The 20416-nt window shown below is 40.6% G+C and overlaps 1 protein-coding gene across 2 annotated transcripts in view; it reads right to left on the minus strand.

Annotated features, from left to right (window-relative positions):
• Window positions 1–13762, minus strand: part of LOC149299770 (protein MON2 homolog) — a 53645-nt gene extending 39883 nt beyond the window's left edge. The window contains exons 1-6 of one of the 2 annotated variants that reach the window (XM_089486060.1): window positions 13755–13762; window positions 13195–13297; window positions 2136–2199; window positions 1624–1751; window positions 1137–1268; window positions 633–762 (exon numbers count right to left, since the gene is read on the minus strand). In XM_089486060.1, coding sequence (XP_089342186.1) covers window positions 633–762; window positions 1137–1268; window positions 1624–1751; window positions 2136–2199; window positions 13195–13297; window positions 13755–13762 — 565 coding nt within the window. Of the gene's footprint in view, window positions 1–632; window positions 763–1136; window positions 1269–1623; window positions 1752–2135; window positions 2200–13194; window positions 13309–13754 lie in introns of those variants that run through there. The other variant, XM_089486058.1, reaches the window with a different exon arrangement.
• Window positions 13763–20416: the final 6654 nt, after the last annotated feature.

The raw sequence follows: 20416 nt of genomic DNA on the forward strand, positions 1-20416 counted from the left end.
TGACGTCGCCTTCTGCTGCAGCCGGAAGGAGGTGGAGTTGGCAGCGGGGGTTTGTATGCGTCCGTCGCGTATACTTTCCCCGGCTGTCAGAGATCAGAAGGTCTACGCGACGGACGCAGACAACCCCCGCTGCTAGCCACGCCTCCTTCCGGCTGCAGCGGACGTTGTCTACGCGGATCGCGTAGACGTCAACCCGCTGCCCCGGCAATACAGCAGGAAGCACCGGTAAGTGTGTATGATGGGGGGGGGGTGAGACAGGAGGATCCAGGTCCCCTGCAGCGGTGCGGGGGATCTGGATCTTAGTCTCCTAATCAGACTCTATTTGAGGTCTGATTAGAAGACGACCCCGATTAGAAGACGAGGGGTATTTTTCAGAGCATTTGCTCTGAAAAAAACCTCGTCTTATAATCGAGCAAATACGGTAATAATGTAAAACATTAAATTTTACACAATGAATACCATAATAATCCCAACATGTTCATAAATAAATCCTTTTAAAAACAGGGGGAAAAGATTCTCAGAGCCAGGGATTATAAATCCATTCAAAGTGTTGTGAGCCACAGAAGCATGACTAAATGTAAAACATGTTAAGTTCAGTCTGGGGTGTGACAGTGCAACACCTTCATCCTAACCTTTGTACCGCTCATCTTCCGCCACCATTCTCTCAAAGACAACAGTAACGACTTGTCGGACTGTGGCCGCAGCTGTGTTATTGGTTATATTGTCTTTTGTGAAGTGCAGTCGAAAGCAAAGAACTATTGCCTGAAACACAGAAACCGGATACAACATTGATTAGTTATGTGTAATGTTTGCTTCTGTGTTAGTACTGTTTGTTTATCATTAACTGTTTCTTTGTACTTAAATGTTTTTCCTCAAAACACATTCATTGAGCTGGTTTTTCAGAATCAGGGTCTTTCAGTTACTTTATGATGTTAAAATACGCACAACATTAATGTGTTATAACAAACTTACATAACATTTTAGGTTAATGTGTTAATGGGGACTCCAACAACACTTTTCCATTAGTTACCTCTTGAGTAAAATGAGCCAAGTATATCACTTGAGGAGCGCATTTTCATATACAGAAAAGATGACCAGCACTGATTATTATTACGTGTAGCCCTTGCATCCATTACCTTGGACAGAGCATCATCGTGTACCACTGTGTTGGTCGTTAACAGTACCAGAACTGTTTGCAGAAGCTTCAGTTCCTCCAATCCATTTTCCATAAGCTGCCACAACATGTTGATAATGTTACCTGCTGCAGCCTAGAAAGAAAAAAGGGTAAATTATGGACTTCTTTCATTATTTTTTATATGGTCATTACTTTCAGTTGACTGTTCTAATCCAATCTATATATACATTCCTATTAAGCTAAGACCACAATAGGTATTCACCCTTTTGCTATATTACATATTTACTCTGAAATGATAGTGTTTTTGAGTAATTGTTGTCAGACTGTTTAATCCCATGGGTTCCATTGCACTGTTGCACCCCCCCCCCCGGGCCTATGCTTCCAAATATTAGACAACACTTATGAAGATAATGCACTAAATTAATGTTTAATCAGAGATACAGACTTCTCCTTGAGAAGTAAAAGAAAGTCCCCAGCGATCAGCATACCTCAGACACAACTTCATGCGACATGAGCCTCTGGATAGCAGCAAGGCACAGCTGAGTGATTTTCGGTTCCTTTGTTCCACAGCCCATGAGGAACGGCTGAACTACTTCAGAACTGTTCTCCTTCAAGGCTTTCAAGAAAACATGGGCAGGCAACAACACCATGTAAATACGATCAAGTTCTTGAATCAAGTTACGTCTCTGAATGACGCAGTCACATAACACAACCAAATTCCAAGTGCTTTCATTTAATATAAAGTGGATTTGGAGATCACTGTTCTCTAATTTTCTTTTTTTTTTTTTAAACACTCTTTAGGATAACACTTTGTAGTCTTTGCATTAATTAGGAGACATGTCAGTGGTGGAATGAATCACTGAACAGTGACAGAACACATTAAGAGCTTCTCAATATAGCATGTTAGCACAATAAGATGGCACTCACATGCAGTAATATGGCTTACAAATTTTAAAGCCAACAACTTCCACATATCCAAGGGAAAGTACACTCAAATTACCTGTCAGTATGTCAGGGCTTCTGGCAGATATGTTTTTCACCTTTATAATTCCAGATTCAGCAGCCTAGAAGAAAAAGAACAGATGTGTTATAAGAACTGACAAGAAGGTGTTGCATCTGCAGTCCTCACAGAGGTTACATCCTTTGCTTTGGTGAACTAAAAGTACTCTTACTGCACCCTCTAGAGTTTAATCCCATGATAAAGGAAAACAGCATTATGGCAACAACCTATCTTAATGTCACAAAACAACGATGCATTGCTTCTGAATGTATTACTGGAATAGTGTGGGATGATTCTTCTAATCCCATGTTGAACCCAGCTAGGTACATACATCTGCTGTATCAAAAATATATCATTCCATCAAAGAACAATCTTACTTCCAACAGAAGTTATACTAATTCATACTTTCCATAGTCTTACCAAACACATACACACACAAGCAGTAAAAGCGAAGGCATTTAAACCACGTGAACAATTCCTTTGCAAAATCTGCTGATGTCTGCAGTTGCAAAGTAGGCATGTGTGAATACAATTTAATAAAAACAAAAGATAATTTTCTCTTTCTAGCAGATTAATGAGCTAGTATCAGACCTTAAAGATAAACCAATTATTTTAGATTTTTGCAAAATAGTATATATAAACACACACAGTGATAAGAAAAAGTAAGTGAACCCTTTGGAATTACCTGCTTTAAGTAATAACACACAAATTATTGTTTTGTTCTTGTCCATATTGAATACATCATTCAAACATTAGCAGTGTGGGTTGGAAAAATGTGTACCCCTAGGCCTAGGCTCACCACTTCAACAAAAGCTAATTGGAGTCAGGAGTTAGCAAACCTGGAATCCTATCAATTACATTTGATTGGAGGTGTGTTTTAGAGCTACTTTGACTTGTGAGTCAAATTGAGTTTGCTATTCTCAATAAGCATCTGCTGATGTGAGAGATGCCTCACGGGGAAAAAAAAAATCTCAGAAGACCTACGACCAGTGTTCCCTCTAAGCTGTGCGCTTGTGCGCGCGCACATAGCTTTTTTAGAGAGCGGACACCTGCAAAAATTGTGCGCACAAGAGTTTTTCTCAATAAAAAAAAAACAATTAAAAAATATATATATATTTTTGATACTTTATGCTGCGTGGATATTGTGCGCACAAAATTTTGGCTCTGGGAAAATTTTTGCACAAGAGAAATTTTCTGCGCACGCCACCTAAGAAAAATTAGATGGAACATTGCCTACGACCACAAAATGTTTATTTACACAAAGCTGGAAAGTGTTACAAAGTGACCTCAAAGTGTTTACATATTCATCAGTCTACAGTTGGAGATGGAGATGGAGATAATTTAGTACTGTGCCTAAAACAAGGGCACCATGTACCGACATGAAAACATCGTCCAAAAGGTGAAGTACAGTGGAAAGATCACCATGATTTAGGGCTGCTTTGCTGCGTCAAGGCCTTGACAGCTTGCCATCCGAGGGCACAATGAAATCCCAAGTTTATCAGGGTATTACAAAGGATACAGTCAGGGTGGCCATCCACCAGCTAAAGCTTAGTAGAAGTTGTGTAATACAGCAGGACAATGACCCCAAACATTAAATCTACCACAGAATGGTTAAAAAAAAAAGAAAATCCAAGTGGTCCAGTCAGAGTTTGAACCTTAACCCATAAGAGATAATGCGGAATGAACTCAAGAGAGATGTTCACATTAGACATCCTAGGAATATGGCTGAGCTTTAGATGTTCTGTGAGGAAGAATGGTCTAAAATTCCCCCTGAACATTGTGCAGGCCTTACCTGCAGCTACCGGAAGTGCTTGTTTGTGGTGAATGCTTCCAAAGGAGGTTTGACCAGATATCAAATCCAAGGGTTCACCTACTTTGTCCACCTGCACATTGTGCCTGGCTATACTTGTGACTTAGATGTAGATTACCTGTCTGCTACTTATCATCTTGATTCCTATGGAAGCAGCAAGGGTGTCATTAATTTTTCACATGTTGCTTCTCTATTTTGGCTTTACTTTTGTTGAGTAAATCATGACACAGTATAATAGGTCATGTAGTGTTGTTCATCTAAGCCTCCATTTACATATTTTGTTTTAGACATGCTAATGAACAGACTAGCTGCAGGACAAACAACGGTCTGAAAGGTGAAGGGCATATACTCTAGCTGTATAGATAAAAGGTATTTTCCTATGCACTTAAGTTTGCATTGAAGTTCCTATCCCAGTGAATCGTCTCAGTGCTTATGCACCCACAATGTGCTAGCTGCAAACCACCAAAATCTGTTAAACCAAGCCAGTGCATTTACGTTTCTGGAAAAAAGATAATACAAAGGACTCCATGTGAAGTTATCTAACAGATGCTATTGCTGTATGTACTTAGTGCAGAACACTTTAGCAGCTCAACCGTGTCGCAGTTTACCTTGTATGGAATGTATGTTTGGCACCTGAAAAAACACAATTAAGTTATCCGACAAAGGTCTCCTATACTTTTGGTGGCTTTTGCCATAAATTTAAAAGCACATTTTTAAAATAATTTGTTAAAAAAGCACATTCAATCTGTAACATGTTCATATAACTGGTCTCAGCACCTCTTGACACAAATCAGTATACACTGGCAAAGACTGAAGCAATACGAGTGCAAATATAGAAAGCTTTACTCCCAAAGCCATTGTTTTGAGCACTTAATCATTAATATTCATAGTGAGAAACATGCTGTAGCAAGAAAATGCAACAATTGCTAATAAATTTCATTGATGTTCCTACTGTAATGTCTCCGAACGGTCCAGGAGTCTTAACTAGGCTGTAATTATCTGCTTCTCAGGAAAAAGCAGATCTAGCTGTGCAGTGTATGGTCTCATAATAAGTCAATTAAACGGAAAAACATGGCAGCTCACGGGTTAGCATAAACTATTTTCAAATTTGAAATAACAAAGGTAATTAGTGACAGCGCTCAAAGAAATAAAAATAAAATAAAGTTGTGGGGGGAAAAAAACAAAATCAAATATTTTCTTTTTGTTTTGATTTATTTTATTTATAGATTCGTTATGTTTTTTCCTTCCCACAACTTTTATTTCTTTGAGCACTGTCAGTAATTACCTTTGTTATTTCACATTACTTTTGAGGTAACTGTGGAGTTGTACCCTCAGTGATTCAGCAGCATTTATTAAGTTTGTTCAGCTCTTCCCCTAAACTCACTTGTATTTTCAAATTTATCATCATGGGTGAAACAATAAATACAATAATAAATGCCCAGTTCAATAATATTTCTCCAGGTAACATTCTTACTGAATTAGAATTTTTTTTTTACGTGCGGCTATTGGAGAACACGCACGTGAGTAAGCCACTTACCCTAGAAACCTGGGTAATAACATTTCTATACATTTATATATTACATGCATAGTCATTGGTTTATTTGTTTCCAGCAGGCGGCTGGGCACAGGTGTAAACTCTACTGCTTATGTTTAATATTCGAGCACTTGGGGAAGCTGTCTATTAGCGAAACGCGTTGTGCGCATCACGTGGTGGGAGTGGCTTAGCAACGTCAGGCGCCGGGAAGCAATTTAAAGCACCCGCTGTGCAAGTTGTGTGGCTGCGGCGTTATGTTTTGTGGCTTTAAAAAATAAATCATCGTGTTTTTAAACTATGCAGCACACACGGGGGCCAAATAAAAAGTATACTTTACCGTCTTACACTATGTCCAGTCTCTCCTCCATGCTTTCTTCTTTATATTAGTGTTCCATTCTCCAGAGAAGGATCCTCACAGAGTTCGGGATTTACAATCAATATGCTGCATAAACCTGGTTTTTAAGGCTCTCAGAGTGCATCTGATAGGAATTTAGGGGATCTCTATTTATATACATCACAGAGTCACCCATTTGTATGTTTTGTGTTTTTTTCCTTCTATATACTTGGAGAATGTTTCTGGAATTACAGCACAGACATTATGGGATAGTAACACAAAAAAACAAATTTAAACCAATTTTTATGTTTAATATTTAACTTTCTCTTGACGTATTCCTAAATTCATTACTTGTATTGTGCAAACCTGTTTTTGCGTTCCAGCATTAGGGTCATACTTGAAAAGCTAGAGTAACACTGAAGGATGAAGCTTGGTGAAAACCTAATTTGAAGAAAAGGAAGAACTAAAAGATTCGAGCCTCCAGTATAACATTTGTGTCGTAATAATGCACGTTTAGACTGCTTCAACGTTTCTCCCTCTCCTTGAATATTTCATCACAGGTCTTGTGATCTGGATTAATGGAGTAGCACTAGAAGATTTGTTTCAATACAGTAACCTCATAAAGATGAATGGATATACCTGGGGGGTTGATTACCGTTATTGGAAAGTGCCAGAATGGTCTCTACGGCAATACGAGAAAGAAAATGGACGGTTAAACAGCGTGACAAAGGCATGCCTGCAATGGCCCTTAGAAACACTGCATGAATAAAATAGTCTGCATTTAAAAAGGCATCGCCAAGTTCAAGCAGCATATTCTAATTGGAATAATCATTACCAGATTTGGTAAAGATGCCACCTTTATTGGCTGACGTATGATGGATTGCAAGCTTTCAAGACTATCTAGGTCTGTGCTTCAGAGATATAAATACGCCTCGGAATAATAACATCAGTTACCTTTATTGGCTATCACCAAATTTACCAGGCCAAGCCTTATCGTTATTCAAGTAGAACTTTCCGTAAATTCTCATCAGTTATCACTTTTTGGCAAAAAGAGACACTAAATTGAATGGATATAGGGTATAATTTCTAGCGTTGCTATGTTTTCATTTACTTGGTTCTGTATTTATATATTGTAACAGAGTTTAGTCCATATACTGCCAACACTAATAGCTATTTGTATCTTTTGGCAATACTTATACAGATGAAGAATCAAAGAACTATTCGGATCTTTACCATGGTAACGGGGCTTAAAGCACGGGTGTTATTTGTGCTAAGAAAATGTGAATTGGGCCTCTTTAACACTCCATTTTATTGAAACAAACAGGGTTTGTTAAAAGCAATGACGTGTTTGAATCGTATAGAAGGGATTTGATATAGACTGCACCTGTCAGGCACTCAATTCCATTACTCTGCCAGAGCCAGAAGAGTTTACCAGACATGCTTTAAAATATAGAAAGGGAAAAAAACCTACAGCCTAAAAAACGCTCCACACAGCAAACCTTAAAATTCCTTTTTCTCCCTTACATTTATTTTTAAAAGTTTGGCATTGCATTGGCATTTAGCCACGCAATTAAAGAGAAACTCCAGCTATCATATATACTCTGTGTTAAACATATTGGCAAGTTAGAAGAGAAGAGAGATGTACAAATCTCACAAGAACGACATATAACAATATCCTACAGGATGGTACATTTCTTCAAAGCACAAACCATGACCGGGCAGCATTATGGAGCTCCACCAACTCTTGATAATATCCCAGGGCTTCTCAGATGGCATAGAATTATTTACAGTACCGCTGCCAAAAATGGAAAAGTTATTTGCTAATCATGGATTGTGTATTTCTGTAGTCGTAAAAGGTTAACATGATTATTCAGGTCAACAAATTAAACGACACCGCACCCTGCGCAGGCTGCCAGTGAGAGGGTGCAATAGTTTATAGCCTTTCGTGAACTTTGGAACCTCTGCATATATATATATATATATATATATATATATATATATATATATATATATATATATATATATATCTATCTATCAACAGTCCATGAGCATTGGCCAATAAGGAACATAAAGGATGATAAGCCAAAACACGTTAAATATAAACATATTCAAAAGTAAACACCAAAGCGAGATAACTGCCAGCAGTTAAAAGTTGGATAAACCAATATAATGTAAAGAAGAAAAGCAACCCAAATTCCACGTGTAAAACCAATAAAAAATAATAAATACTCCCCAATCAAAAGCAGCTTCCAATAACACTCTTCCTCAAGGTGTTTAGCAACACAATACAGCAACCATGGAGCGCATATAGATGGGGAGAGAAAAAAAAAACCAACAACAATAATAATAGTGCAATATGTACACACAATCAAAAAATAGATAGGGTATCAGATCCACTCACAAACAAGTTGGACAAAGCAGGCTCATCAAGGGTTCAGTGGAATATCAGCAGAATTGAATGGCTTCTAAAATCTATAAAAACAAGGAGACCAAAAATGGTGCAGTATCATCACAGAACATGAGTCAGGAGGTCTGGATACACTTACAGTTGGAAGAGGCACAACTAGATAGAGAAAGCATTACACTTACTGAATACACATCACTGCATTTGATTCTTTTCTCCTGAAGAAGCCAACGAACTATTGGCGAAACGCGTAGAGAGAGCGTCACCATCACCGTATCAGCTGACTTGGGACTGTCTTTGTTTACATTGCGTTTTTGCGCACTATCTTCATATAGTTGTGCCTCTTCCAACTGTAAGTGTATCCAGACCTCCTGACTCATGTTCTGTGATGATACTGCACCATTTTTGGTCTCCTTGTTTTTATAGATTTTAGAAGCCATTAAATTTTGCTGATATTCTACTGAACCCTTGATGAGCCTGCTATGTATTTTTTGATTGTGTGTACATATTGCACTATTATTGTTGTTTTTAAACCAATATAATACATGATTCGTTATCAAAGAGAGAAAACACTTTTTAGTGATACATGAGATAGTACTCTTTGTTTTTCCTCGTCAGGAATTTATTTCCTGATCGCACATAAGCAACATAACTACTAATAATATTTGAACACCGTTAAATCTGTCAACTGTATACACAGCTCAAAAGAGCAAGAAGAAATGCAAAGCGTGTTTAGATATACTGTACCGTTCAAATGTTTAAGGGATTTTCTAACGATTAGATACGTTTCATGTTAATTGAATAGACAACAATTGCTTTTCTTTTAAAAACTAGGAATTTCTAGGTGAGCACATACTGGTGAACAGTAGTGTATATGACTTTCCTCCTTTTCTGTACACAAAACGTTCCTCCCGAGCCCTTGTGTGAATTGTCAGTCATGCTGTTCAGGCATGCAAATATATATATATATATATATATATATATATATATATATATATATATATATATATATATATATATATGGCACCTGCAGGTATTCTGGGACAGGTGAAGTTAAACCAAAGTATTGAGAGCTCTTCTGCACGTGTGACCAAATGAGTCACCAGTCCAACCAAAAGCAGCACCTCATCCACCCGTTGAGTGCAGCGAAGGTCCTTTATGGATGATGTCACACTTAATTATATTTCAGATGATTATGACAGTAAAATAGCCGAGAAACCTGAAATACGCCATTGGAGTTTGTGCAGCAAATTGTGAATTGCAAGTGAGATGAGGCGAGATGAAACATTTCACCTGACTGACTTAACTATGCATTGGTTAGACTTTCCTACAAGAAGGAAGCCGCTGACAGATGTAACTGTGCACTTTCTGGGGTCAGCTAAGGAAGGTTGGCCTGTAAACCACATGGGAATTAACTATATAGGGACTCAAAATTCTACTTGAAGTAAGACAAGTAGACTTGTACGAATTGCAAATGTACTGTATTTTGTAAAAGTCTGCGACTCAAACGAATCTCCAAGAACAAGTCCAGAATCAGACAAAAATGAAGCAAAAAGTTCAGAATTTATCAGAAATTCTTGGGTCCACATTAACTCTCACTCTCCCACACTCACATTCTCGTTTGCTAACTCTCTCACGCTCTCTAAACGTTTCCCTACCTACGCTGCCGACCACTTCTGCATCTTCAATCTTCATTCTATCATCATCCGCAACTCCACGGACATAACCCGGCGGGAACTTCCGCTCAAATGGCGGCACTTGCAGTGACCAATCAGGGAAGAGGACATTATCAAAGGCATCAACTGGGTGCAATATGGCGGCGGTTGAGGCGACGTCCACTCCCGATTCTCCAATCATCACAGCAAACACTGCCATATTCCTCGCGGATGACACTTGCGGTGATTGGAAGATCGGTGAGAGGATGTCCCCACAAGCCCCGCCATTTTTCCAGTAGTTCCCACTGGGTAATGTCTACGCAAATGCAGATAATGAAAGAAGATAGCAGACTAAAATTTGAAGATAGAGCATAAAGAAGAAGATGCAGACATGGTCGGCAGAGATGATAGGGAAACATATGGAGACTGTGAGAGAGAGAGAACGAGAGAGAAAGAATGATATGGGCACCGGACAACAAATTTTGTTCCCGAAACAAAAACGCCTCTAAAACTTTTCAGCTGAACCAAATGGGCAGGGAACGAAATTCAATGCCTGAAAATAAACGGACCAAGAACGAACCAAAAAATATATCGGAATCGTTTTTGGCCCATTTGTACACGTCCAGTAATCAGTCCCACTCTGTTTAACAAAGGATCAGTTTACTGCCTCAAACAGCCTCGCCAATGATGAACATGCATTAAAGCTTTAATATGCATTCTCTATCCTGCAAGACAAATAGAAGGTGACAACCACTTAATGACATGCATTAAAGTACTCATAATGACTGCAGTATATTATAATTTGGGTTTCTTGCTTTTACTTCTGCATTTTGCAAGCATCTTTCTATTCTGCATACGAAAACATTCTTTTTCAGTATATAAAAAAAGCTCTAGAGGTAACGCTTCTCCAGAAACTTTCTTGCTCAGAAAGATGACCCCATGAGATAACTTTCTCTCAAGTATGTCCGGTAGCAATGCTGCCCACTGGAAAATATCCGACAAGTCAACGTGCACTTTTTCCCAGCAAAACTACTATCCACAGGATTGCTGGACGTATTGTTATATATGACAGCTTAAATCAAGATAGAAATTACGACTACAAGCAGTAGAGACCACTGGGATTCCTGAAATATATACAACAGATTGTTAAAAGAAAAAGCCTCCCATCACTAAATGTCATCTGGGTTCTGAGGTCATGCAGTGTATGCAACGACAGAAACACCCAGCATGAATCATGGTCACCTTGAACATCTGCACCCCGTGCAGCAAGAAAACAGAACACGCATCTGAATTTCCACTTACCAAATGGATCAATAATGAAGCATATTACACTCTACGGTGGCACCGGCGGCTGTACATTTATTTATGGTTATTTGTTAGACTCTGCTATTCCTGGAATAAATGTGTACAATATTGCTAAAAACATAAATATTACAATTACGCACAGCTTACACTCTTAGAAACATTCAATGTTTTTCTATTCTTACGGGCACATTGAAGGTGTCAGGAAATGAGATGAAACCACAACAAACATGCAATTAAAATAATAATATTGATCACTGCTAACTTCACTATTTTGAAAGACGCCAAAGAGTGCATATGACAATCACTACTGAATCGCTTGAAACAGAATATATAATCTCTTAGAAGGCGTAAGGTATGTCTGCTCTATGAAATAAGGTTATTGGTAACATCTCTACAGATAAAGAGCACTTGGTGGGGTGCTCTGGCACGCACCTAGTACTGTATCATTCTCTGTTAACTTTGTTTCCATGCAAGATGGAATAAACAAGCAAAATTCATTTTAGAAACGGGACCGATTTCCTCAAATGGGTAGATTTTAGATTTTACATCAAGCTTAGTAACTTTTATACTAAACATAACCCGGGACCCCCATTGAATATAATGTCAAGAATGCCTAGTTTTCTTCCAAAAAAATTCTAGCATTGTTAAACAATTTTAACCTGCAGGTAACCAGATATGTTTCTCTATTTGTATCAAAATATATACAGTAATGACTGAAACGTGGACTTTGAATAAAATGAAATTGTCTATTTAAAGACCTGGAGTGCTGACCATCTTTTTGAAAGTGTTATATATATATATATATATATATATATATATATATATATATATATATATATATATATATATATATACACACTGTATCCCTTTGGTGAATAGATCCCACTATTTTTGGGGGTGACGTTTCCACCATGTGATTAAAAACTATTATATTTCCTATTGCAACTGCACTCATCTACACCAAGGTACATCAACCAATCTCACTGGTGTAAGGGAATGGCAGAGAACTATAGGAACGGCAGCTAGAAGCCATCATGTCCAGTAAAATATATCAAATGTGAGCCCTTTCGGAAATATAGGGTATATCTGTACTCCCTGCACATACCTGACCCTGACACTGGCGCAAAACATACGTTTTCTCTCTGCCATAACTTATTTCCCAAAAGCAATGCAATGACATCATAAATCACTTGTTAATTAGATCAGGGATACCTGCGCTCTTGGTGACAACACACGTTATAAAACTGTGCAAGCGATCACGCGTCTGTGTGAGGGGAGAGACAGAGGACAAGGTGCGGATGGTAACAGAGAGGATGGGGGGGGGGGCGTATTCACCAAAGGAAGACTTCACTTTAACTCCGTGAGCTTCTCCAACAGAAGAGCTTCGGTGCTCTGTATAATGTATAGGTAAATCAGCAAGGATTTCTCCTCTCACATGAAATTATACATCACCTGCTCAACCCTTCTTGCTGGAGAAACATACTGGTGTTGACCCTTCATAATGAATAATTAAGTTGGGGGAGTTTTCCCACAAACTCGCAATGCAGGAATGGGAGAGAGGTGGGGGGGTGTCTCTGGGAATGGGAGAGAAGTGGCGGGGTGCCTGTGGGAATGGGAGAGAGGTGGCGGCAGGGTGCCTGTGGGAAAGGGGGGAGAGAGGAGGTGGCGGGGTGCCTGTGGGAAAGGGGGGAGAGAGGAGGTGGCGGGGTGCCTGTGGGAAAGGGGAGAGAGAGGAGGTGGCGGGGTGCCTGTGGGAAAGGGGAGAGAGAGGAGGTGGCGGGGTGCCTGTGGGAAAGGGGGGGGGGAGAGGAGGTGGCGGGGTGCCTGTGGGAAAGGGGGAAGGGGGGAGGTGGACGGGTTCCTGTGGGGAAAGGGGGAGAGAGGAGAGAGGAGGTGGTGGGGTGGCTGTGCGAAAGGGGGAAGAGAGGAGGTGGCGGGGTGCCTGTGGGAAAGGGGGGAGAGAGGAGGTGGCCGGGTTCCTGTGGGGAAAGGGGGAGAGAGGAGGTGGCAGCATTACCTCTTTCACTGGAGGGAACTTCTTCTTGCACTCCATGGACAGGCCCCGCAGGTCACTTTGCATATTGTCTAGCAGCTTCTTGATGGCCTCCGGGCTGCTAGTGCTGGCAGACATGTTGTCAGATCGCGATATTTCTTCACAAACAAAGAAACGAGGACTTCACTCTTCGCTCTTTAGAGTGCAGACTCCTATCGCCCCCAAAAGCGGTGACTGCGTCTCAAACGTGCAGCATGCCCACTCCTTGAGCAGGACCTGTCAATCCCTCCGTTCCGCCATAGGCAGAATTCCCACAATCCACCGTGTCCCGTATTGACACGTAACAGCCGCTTCCGTAAACACAGGCGGCGAGAAAGGCAGTACGCATGCGCAGAGGGGCGACAAGTGACGCCTGCATAGGGTGCTGTAACTTTGATGAGATAGAGTGGTGGTTGCTGGTTGGGTGAATGACTTCCAGCTGCCATCGGATGTTGGGAGAGTGCTTAGCGATGACTCAAAATTATTTAAAAAATTACCTAAAATACATTTTACAAGTAATAGTTAACAGACTCCAGTGATGTCACCATGACATAATAAGGGGTAGTCTTTAAAGACCTAAAAGGGATTTCCTTTTCAAAAAAATATTAAAACATTTAATAATAATATGGAAAAAAAGGGTGATATATTATTCATAATAAATGACAGTCTATACAAAAAAGTGGCATAAAGTGAAAGCCATAGCTGTCCCAAACGATATCTAATTTGTGTGGGCTATTAAACATGGGAAAAGAGAATCATATCAGGGTATGCAAAAATTGTAACAAAAAAAACCCTCCAGTCACCTACATCTACAACTACATCTGAGTTAAAAAGTATAAAAAATGATTGGCATTAAATTAAATAATACTGTATTATACTAAAGCAATATGTGTCGGATTTTTTTCACTATTGCGGGTGTTTTCCATTCCCAAATCAGTTATAAAGGCACTGAGTCAATGAAATCTGTTTGTGTAAATTCTGTAATGCCAAATAAAGTTATACAAAGCCATCAACAATCATTCTGTGTGTTCTGTGTCTCCGTTCACAATAATACAGGGGTGTCCAAGTTTTTTCTGCAGTGGGACACTTCATCAGAATTGTATCCGTGCGAGGGCCGCACTAATTTTTCACTGTGAGAAAATATGGCCTTTAATAAAATATGCAGATTAAAATAAAGTAAATGACACAAAAACTTTACTTTCCCTCTCACTGATTTCTGGGCCTACAAATTCAGGATTCTGGATAAGTAAAAATAAAATAGTTCTATTTATTTTAGCGATGCACTAAAATGAAAATCTGGACCAAAACCGAAAATTCAGGGTTCACTTAGCCTAAACTGAAAGTGACCCCCCCACATACTTTTAATAAAAGTAAGTTACACACCAAAATTGTACAAAAAATTATATATTATGATTGTTAACAGCAATCTCAGGCATACCCAGATTCCAGCATGTACTGGTTGTCAGGGCATTGTATTTTTTGTCCAATTTTAGTGTGTAACCACGCTTTTATTAAAAGTAACACACCACAATTGGACAAAAAAAATCAACAATATGACTTGGCATGATAGGAGTGTCATTGCTAACTGCAAACACACTCTTTTTATACCCAGGTAACCAGTAAATGCTGGAACCTAGGCATGATGGGACTGTGATTGCTGTTAGCAGATTGCTGTTAGCAATCACACTCCTATCATCCCAAGTCAGCCAGTACATGCTGGTACAGGGTGGCTGTAAGTGCAGACCCCATACTGCTGGCAGCATCAATACACAAGGGAGGCAGCTAGCCAGGTTTCAGCATGTACTGGCTGACTTGGCATGATAGGAGTGTGATTGCTAACAGCAAACACACTCTTTTTATACCCAGGCAACCAGTAAATGCTGGAACCTAGGCATGATGGGACTGTGATTGCTGTTAGCAGATTGCTGTTAGCTGTTAGCAATCACACTCCTATCATCCCAAGTCAGCCAGTACATGCGGGTACAGGGTGGCTGCAAGTGCAGACCCCATACTGCTGGCAGCATCAATACACAAGGGGGCAGCTAGCTAGGTTTCAGCATGTACTGGCTGACTTGGCATGATAGGAGTGGGATTGTTAACAGCAATCACAGTCCCATCATGCCTAGGTTCCAGCACTTACACATCCATGCTATCACACACACACAAATTCATTCATTCACAGATTCATTCCCTCGATCAGACATACTCATTCAAACACCCTCCCCACCCCCTTACCTGCACTACAGCTCTCTCAATGCCGATCACAGACTTCAGCAGGGGGCGCGGCCTCCCTCGTTCTCCCCACAGAGGAGGCAGGACTGGAGCAGAGAATAGACCCTCCCACAAGTAAGAAGCAGGGCTCTTGTGATCCTGGCTGCCGATCTGACGCGGGCCGCACCTCGAGGTCCCGCGGGCCGCATGTTGGATGCCCCTGCAATAATACAAAGAACCCTTCTGCTCAGTTGTGGAATAATACCAGGGCCGGCCTTTGGGGAGTGCGACCTGTGCGACCGCACAGGGCGCCACACTCCAGGGGGCCCCACCGTAGCGTACCGCTGCCGCCAGCAGCGTACCTAGCGGGGGGGGCGAGCAGCTCATCAGGGGGGCACCCGGCACCCCTCCAGAGACGGAGCAGGCTCGCAAGGGAGCGGTATCGGAGGTCTTTAACAGACCTCCGGCTCCCTTGAGTGATTTTAAGCCGGTTCAAGGATCTCCCTTGTGATCCGCGCGGCAACAGCTGCTGTGCGCCGGGGTTTGTTGTCAGATGCCCACCGCTGTCCGTGCCCTCTGACCCGGAAGAAGACAGAAGAACTGAAGAAGAAGAACGAAGAGGAGGAAAAGGAGCTGTAAGGAGAAAAGAGGAAAGGTAGGAAAGCATTCAGTGAGAGTGGATTGGTATGTGTGTGGATTGGTATGTGTGTGGATTAGTGTATATGTGTGGATTGGTATATATGTGTGGATTAGTGTATATGTGTGGATTGGTATATGTGTGGATTGGTATATGTGTGGATTGGTATATATGTGTGGATTGGTATACGTGTGGATTGGTATACGTGTGGATTGGTATGTGTGTGGATTGGTATATATGTGTGGATTAGTGTATATGTGTGGATTGGTATATATGTGTGGATTGGTATATATGTGTGGATTGGTATATGTGTGGATTGGTATATATGTGTGGATTGGTATACGTGTGGATTGGTATACGTGTGGATTGGTATACGTCTGGATTGGTATGTGTGTGGATTGGTATGTGTGTGGATTGGTATATATGTGTGGATTGGTATATGTGTGGATTGGTATACGTGTGGATTGGTATACGTGTGGATTGGTATACGTCTGGATTGGTATACGTCTGGATTGGTATGTGTGTGGATTGGTATGTGTGTGGATTGGTATATGTGTGGATTGGTATATATGTGTGGATTAGTGTATACGTGTGGATTGGTATATACGTGTGGATTGGTATACGTGTGGATTGGTGTATATGTGTGGATTGGTATATATGTGTGGATTAGTGTATACGTGTGTATTGGTATATACGTGTGGATTGGTATACGTGTGGATTGGTGTATATGTGTGGATTGGTATATATGTGTGGATTAGTGTACATGTGTGGATTAGTGTATAAGTGTGGATTGGTATATACGTGTGGATTGGTATACGTGTGGATTGGTGTATATGTGTGGATTGGTATATATGTGTGGATTAGTGTATACGTGTGGATTAGTGTATACGTGTGGATTGGTATATATGTGTGGATTGGTATATACGTGTGGATTGGTATATACGTGTGGATTGGTATACGTGTGGATTGGTATACGTGTGGATTGGTATATATGTGTGGATTGGTATATATGTGTGGATTGGTATGTGTGGATTGGTATGTGTGTGGATTGGTATATATGTGTGGATTGGTATATATGTGTGGATTGGTATATACGTGTGGATTGGTATACGTGTGGATTGGTATACGTGTGGATTGGTATACGTGTGGATTGGTATACGTGTGGATTGGTATATATGTGTGGATTGGTATATATGTGTGGATTGGTATGTGTGGATTGGTATGTGTGTGGATTGGTATATATGTGTGGATTGGTATACGTGTGGATTGGTATACGTGTGGATTGGTATGCGTGTGGATTGGTATGCGTGTGGATTAGTATATGTGTGGATTGGTAAGTGTGTGAGAGTGATGGGTGTTATGCTGTACCATTTCCAATGTCTTTTTCATGATCTAAGTATGCTCTAAAAGTACATCATAACTCCCATCATTCTATACTGTTCCATACAGTGGCAGAGCTGGGAGGCAGAGGCCTTGCACCCCCACCGCAGGACTCCTGAAAGGTAAGTGAACTTCAAAGAGGGAAAGGGTAGATAGTTAGGAGGGCGTATATAGGGAGAAGGGAGTGAGACAGGGGAAAGCGGGTAGATAGGGAGAAGGGAGTGAGAAGGGGTAGATACGGCAGAAGAGAGTGAGAAGGGGCAGATAGGGCAATCATACTCCTATCATGCCAAGTCTGCGAGTAAATCCTGGAATCTGGGTATGCCTGGGCATGATAGGAATGTGATTGCTGTTAATTATATATATATATGATATATATAGACTTGAAAACCGAAGTTGTTTGTGTGGTTATTTGGAAAGTCCCTGGAGTGCCGGTAACTATTTTTGGATTTTTTATGGTGTTGGGGGGGTCATATTCGGTTTTGGCCAGGTAAATGCTGCACTTTCGGTTTCAGTCCAGAATTCGTTTCGGTATATATGTGTGGATTGGTATACGTGTGGATTGGTATGTGTGTGGATTGGTATATATGTGTGGATTAGTGTATATGTGTGGATTGGTATATATGTGTGGATTGGTATATATGTGTGGATTGGTATATGTGTGGATTGGTATATATGTGTGGATTGGTATACGTGTGGATTGGTATACGTGTGGATTGGTATACGTCTGGATTGGTATGTGTGTGGATTGGTATGTGTGTGGATTGGTATATATGTGTGGATTGGTATATGTGTGGATTGGTATACGTGTGGATTGGTATACGTGTGGATTGGTATACGTGTGGATTGGTATACGTCTGGATTGGTATACGTCTGGATTGGTATGTGTGTGGATTGGTATGTGTGTGGATTGGTATATGTGTGGATTGGTATATATGTGTGGATTAGTGTATACGTGTGGATTGGTATATACGTGTGGATTGGTATACGTGTGGATTGGTGTATATGTGTGGATTGGTATATATGTGTGGATTAGTGTATACGTGTGGATTGGTATATACGTGTGGATTGGTATACGTGTGGATTGGTGTATATGTGTGGATTGGTATATATGTGTGGATTAGTGTATATGTGTGGATTAGTGTATAAGTGTGGATTGGTATATACGTGTGGATTGGTATACGTGTGGATTGGTGTATATGTGTGGATTGGTATATATGTGTGGATTAGTGTATATGTGTGGATTAGTGTATACGTGTGGATTGGTATATATGTGTGGATTGGTATATACGTGTGGATTGGTATATACGTGTGGATTGGTATACGTGTGGATTGGTATACGTGTGGATTGGTATACGTGTGGATTGGTATATATGTGTGGATTGGTATATATGTGTGGATTGGTATACGTGTGGATTGGTATGCGTGTGGATTGGTATGCGCGTGGATTAGTATATGTGTGGATTGGTAAGTGTGTGAGAGTGATGGGTGTTATGCTGTACCATTTCCAATGTCTTTTTCATGATCTAATTATGCTCTAAAAGTACATCATAACTCCCATCATTCTATACTGTTCCATACAGTGGCAGAGCTGGGAGGCAGAGGCCTTGCACCCCCACCGCAGGACTCCTGAAAGGTAAGTGAACTTCAAAGAGGGAAAGGGTAGATAGTTAGGAGGGCGTATATAGGGAGAAGGGAGTGAGACAGGGGAAAGCGGGTAGATAGGGAGAAGGGAGTGAGAAGGGGTAGATACGGCAGAAGAGAGTGAGAAGGGGCAGATAGGGCAATCATACTCCTATCATGCCAAGTCTGCGAGTAAATCCTGGAATCTGGGTATGCCTGGGCATGATAGGAATGTGATTGCTGTTAATTATATATATATATATGATATATATAGACTTGAAAACCGAAGTTGTTTGTGTGGTTATTTGGAAAGTCCCTGGAGTGCCGGTAACTATTTTTGGACTTATATATATATATATATATATATATATATATACAATATTATTTAATTGTTTTCTCCTATTTTGGTGTGTTACTTACTTTAAATAAAAGTGTTAGATTTTTTATGGTGTTGGGGGGGTCATATTCGGTTTTGGCCAGGTAAATGCTGCACTTTCGGTTTCAGTCCAGAATTCGTTTCGGTGCATCCCTACTACTAAGCCAGACAATTAAGTGGTAGGCCTAGACCACATCAATGTTTGGCGTAGTATATAGTGATTGGGGTTTTGTTACAAGTTTTGTTACAAGTTTTTATTCCTTTCTTTTTTTGGGATGGGGGGGCGCCAGAGGAGTAGTCCGCACAGGGCGCCAGAACACCTAAGGCCGGCTCTGAGTATTACTACCCACATGAGTCAACCAGATAGAAATGTACTGTAACAAAATGATCATATTGTAGCAAGCGCGTATATGTGTTTATATACATACCGATCAAAAGTTTGGGACCTCTTTAAATTAAACTTGGATTAGCGAGCACAACGTGCCATTGGAACACAGGAGTGATGGGAGTGATAAAGGGCCTCTGTACGCCTATGAGGATATTCCATTAGAAATCAGTAATTTATATTTGCTTTTCGTTCAAAAACATATGTAAGTGACTCCTAAACTTATGAACAGTAAACAGTAGAAATATATAGATTATATAGATATATTTTACTCTCCCTATGCGCATACCTGGGTACTTCTGAGCTCCGGCTACCCGGAGCCTTCCCTTGCGGGACGCGGCCAGGACTGCACACTGACATCGGCGGTCCAGCTGACATTCGTGGGCGGTCCCTCTGACGTCGGCAGCATTCCCACTGACATTGGGGGGCGTTCCATAGGACGGCAGCAGGAAACACCATATTTAAAAGAAAAATGGGCGGGGAGTGGGTCAAACCCGGAGATGTGTCAGTATAATGTAAAGAAAAGCAAATGTTAACCATTTAAACATCATCAAATAGATCAGAAAAACAGCGTAGACATTGTTAATGTTGTAAA

This window comes from Sceloporus occidentalis, unplaced genomic scaffold (assembly GCF_023333645.1).
Source record: "Sceloporus occidentalis isolate IW3139 unplaced genomic scaffold, rSceOcc1.0.p SCAF_28, whole genome shotgun sequence".
Lineage (NCBI taxonomy): Eukaryota > Metazoa > Chordata > Lepidosauria > Squamata > Phrynosomatidae > Sceloporus > Sceloporus occidentalis.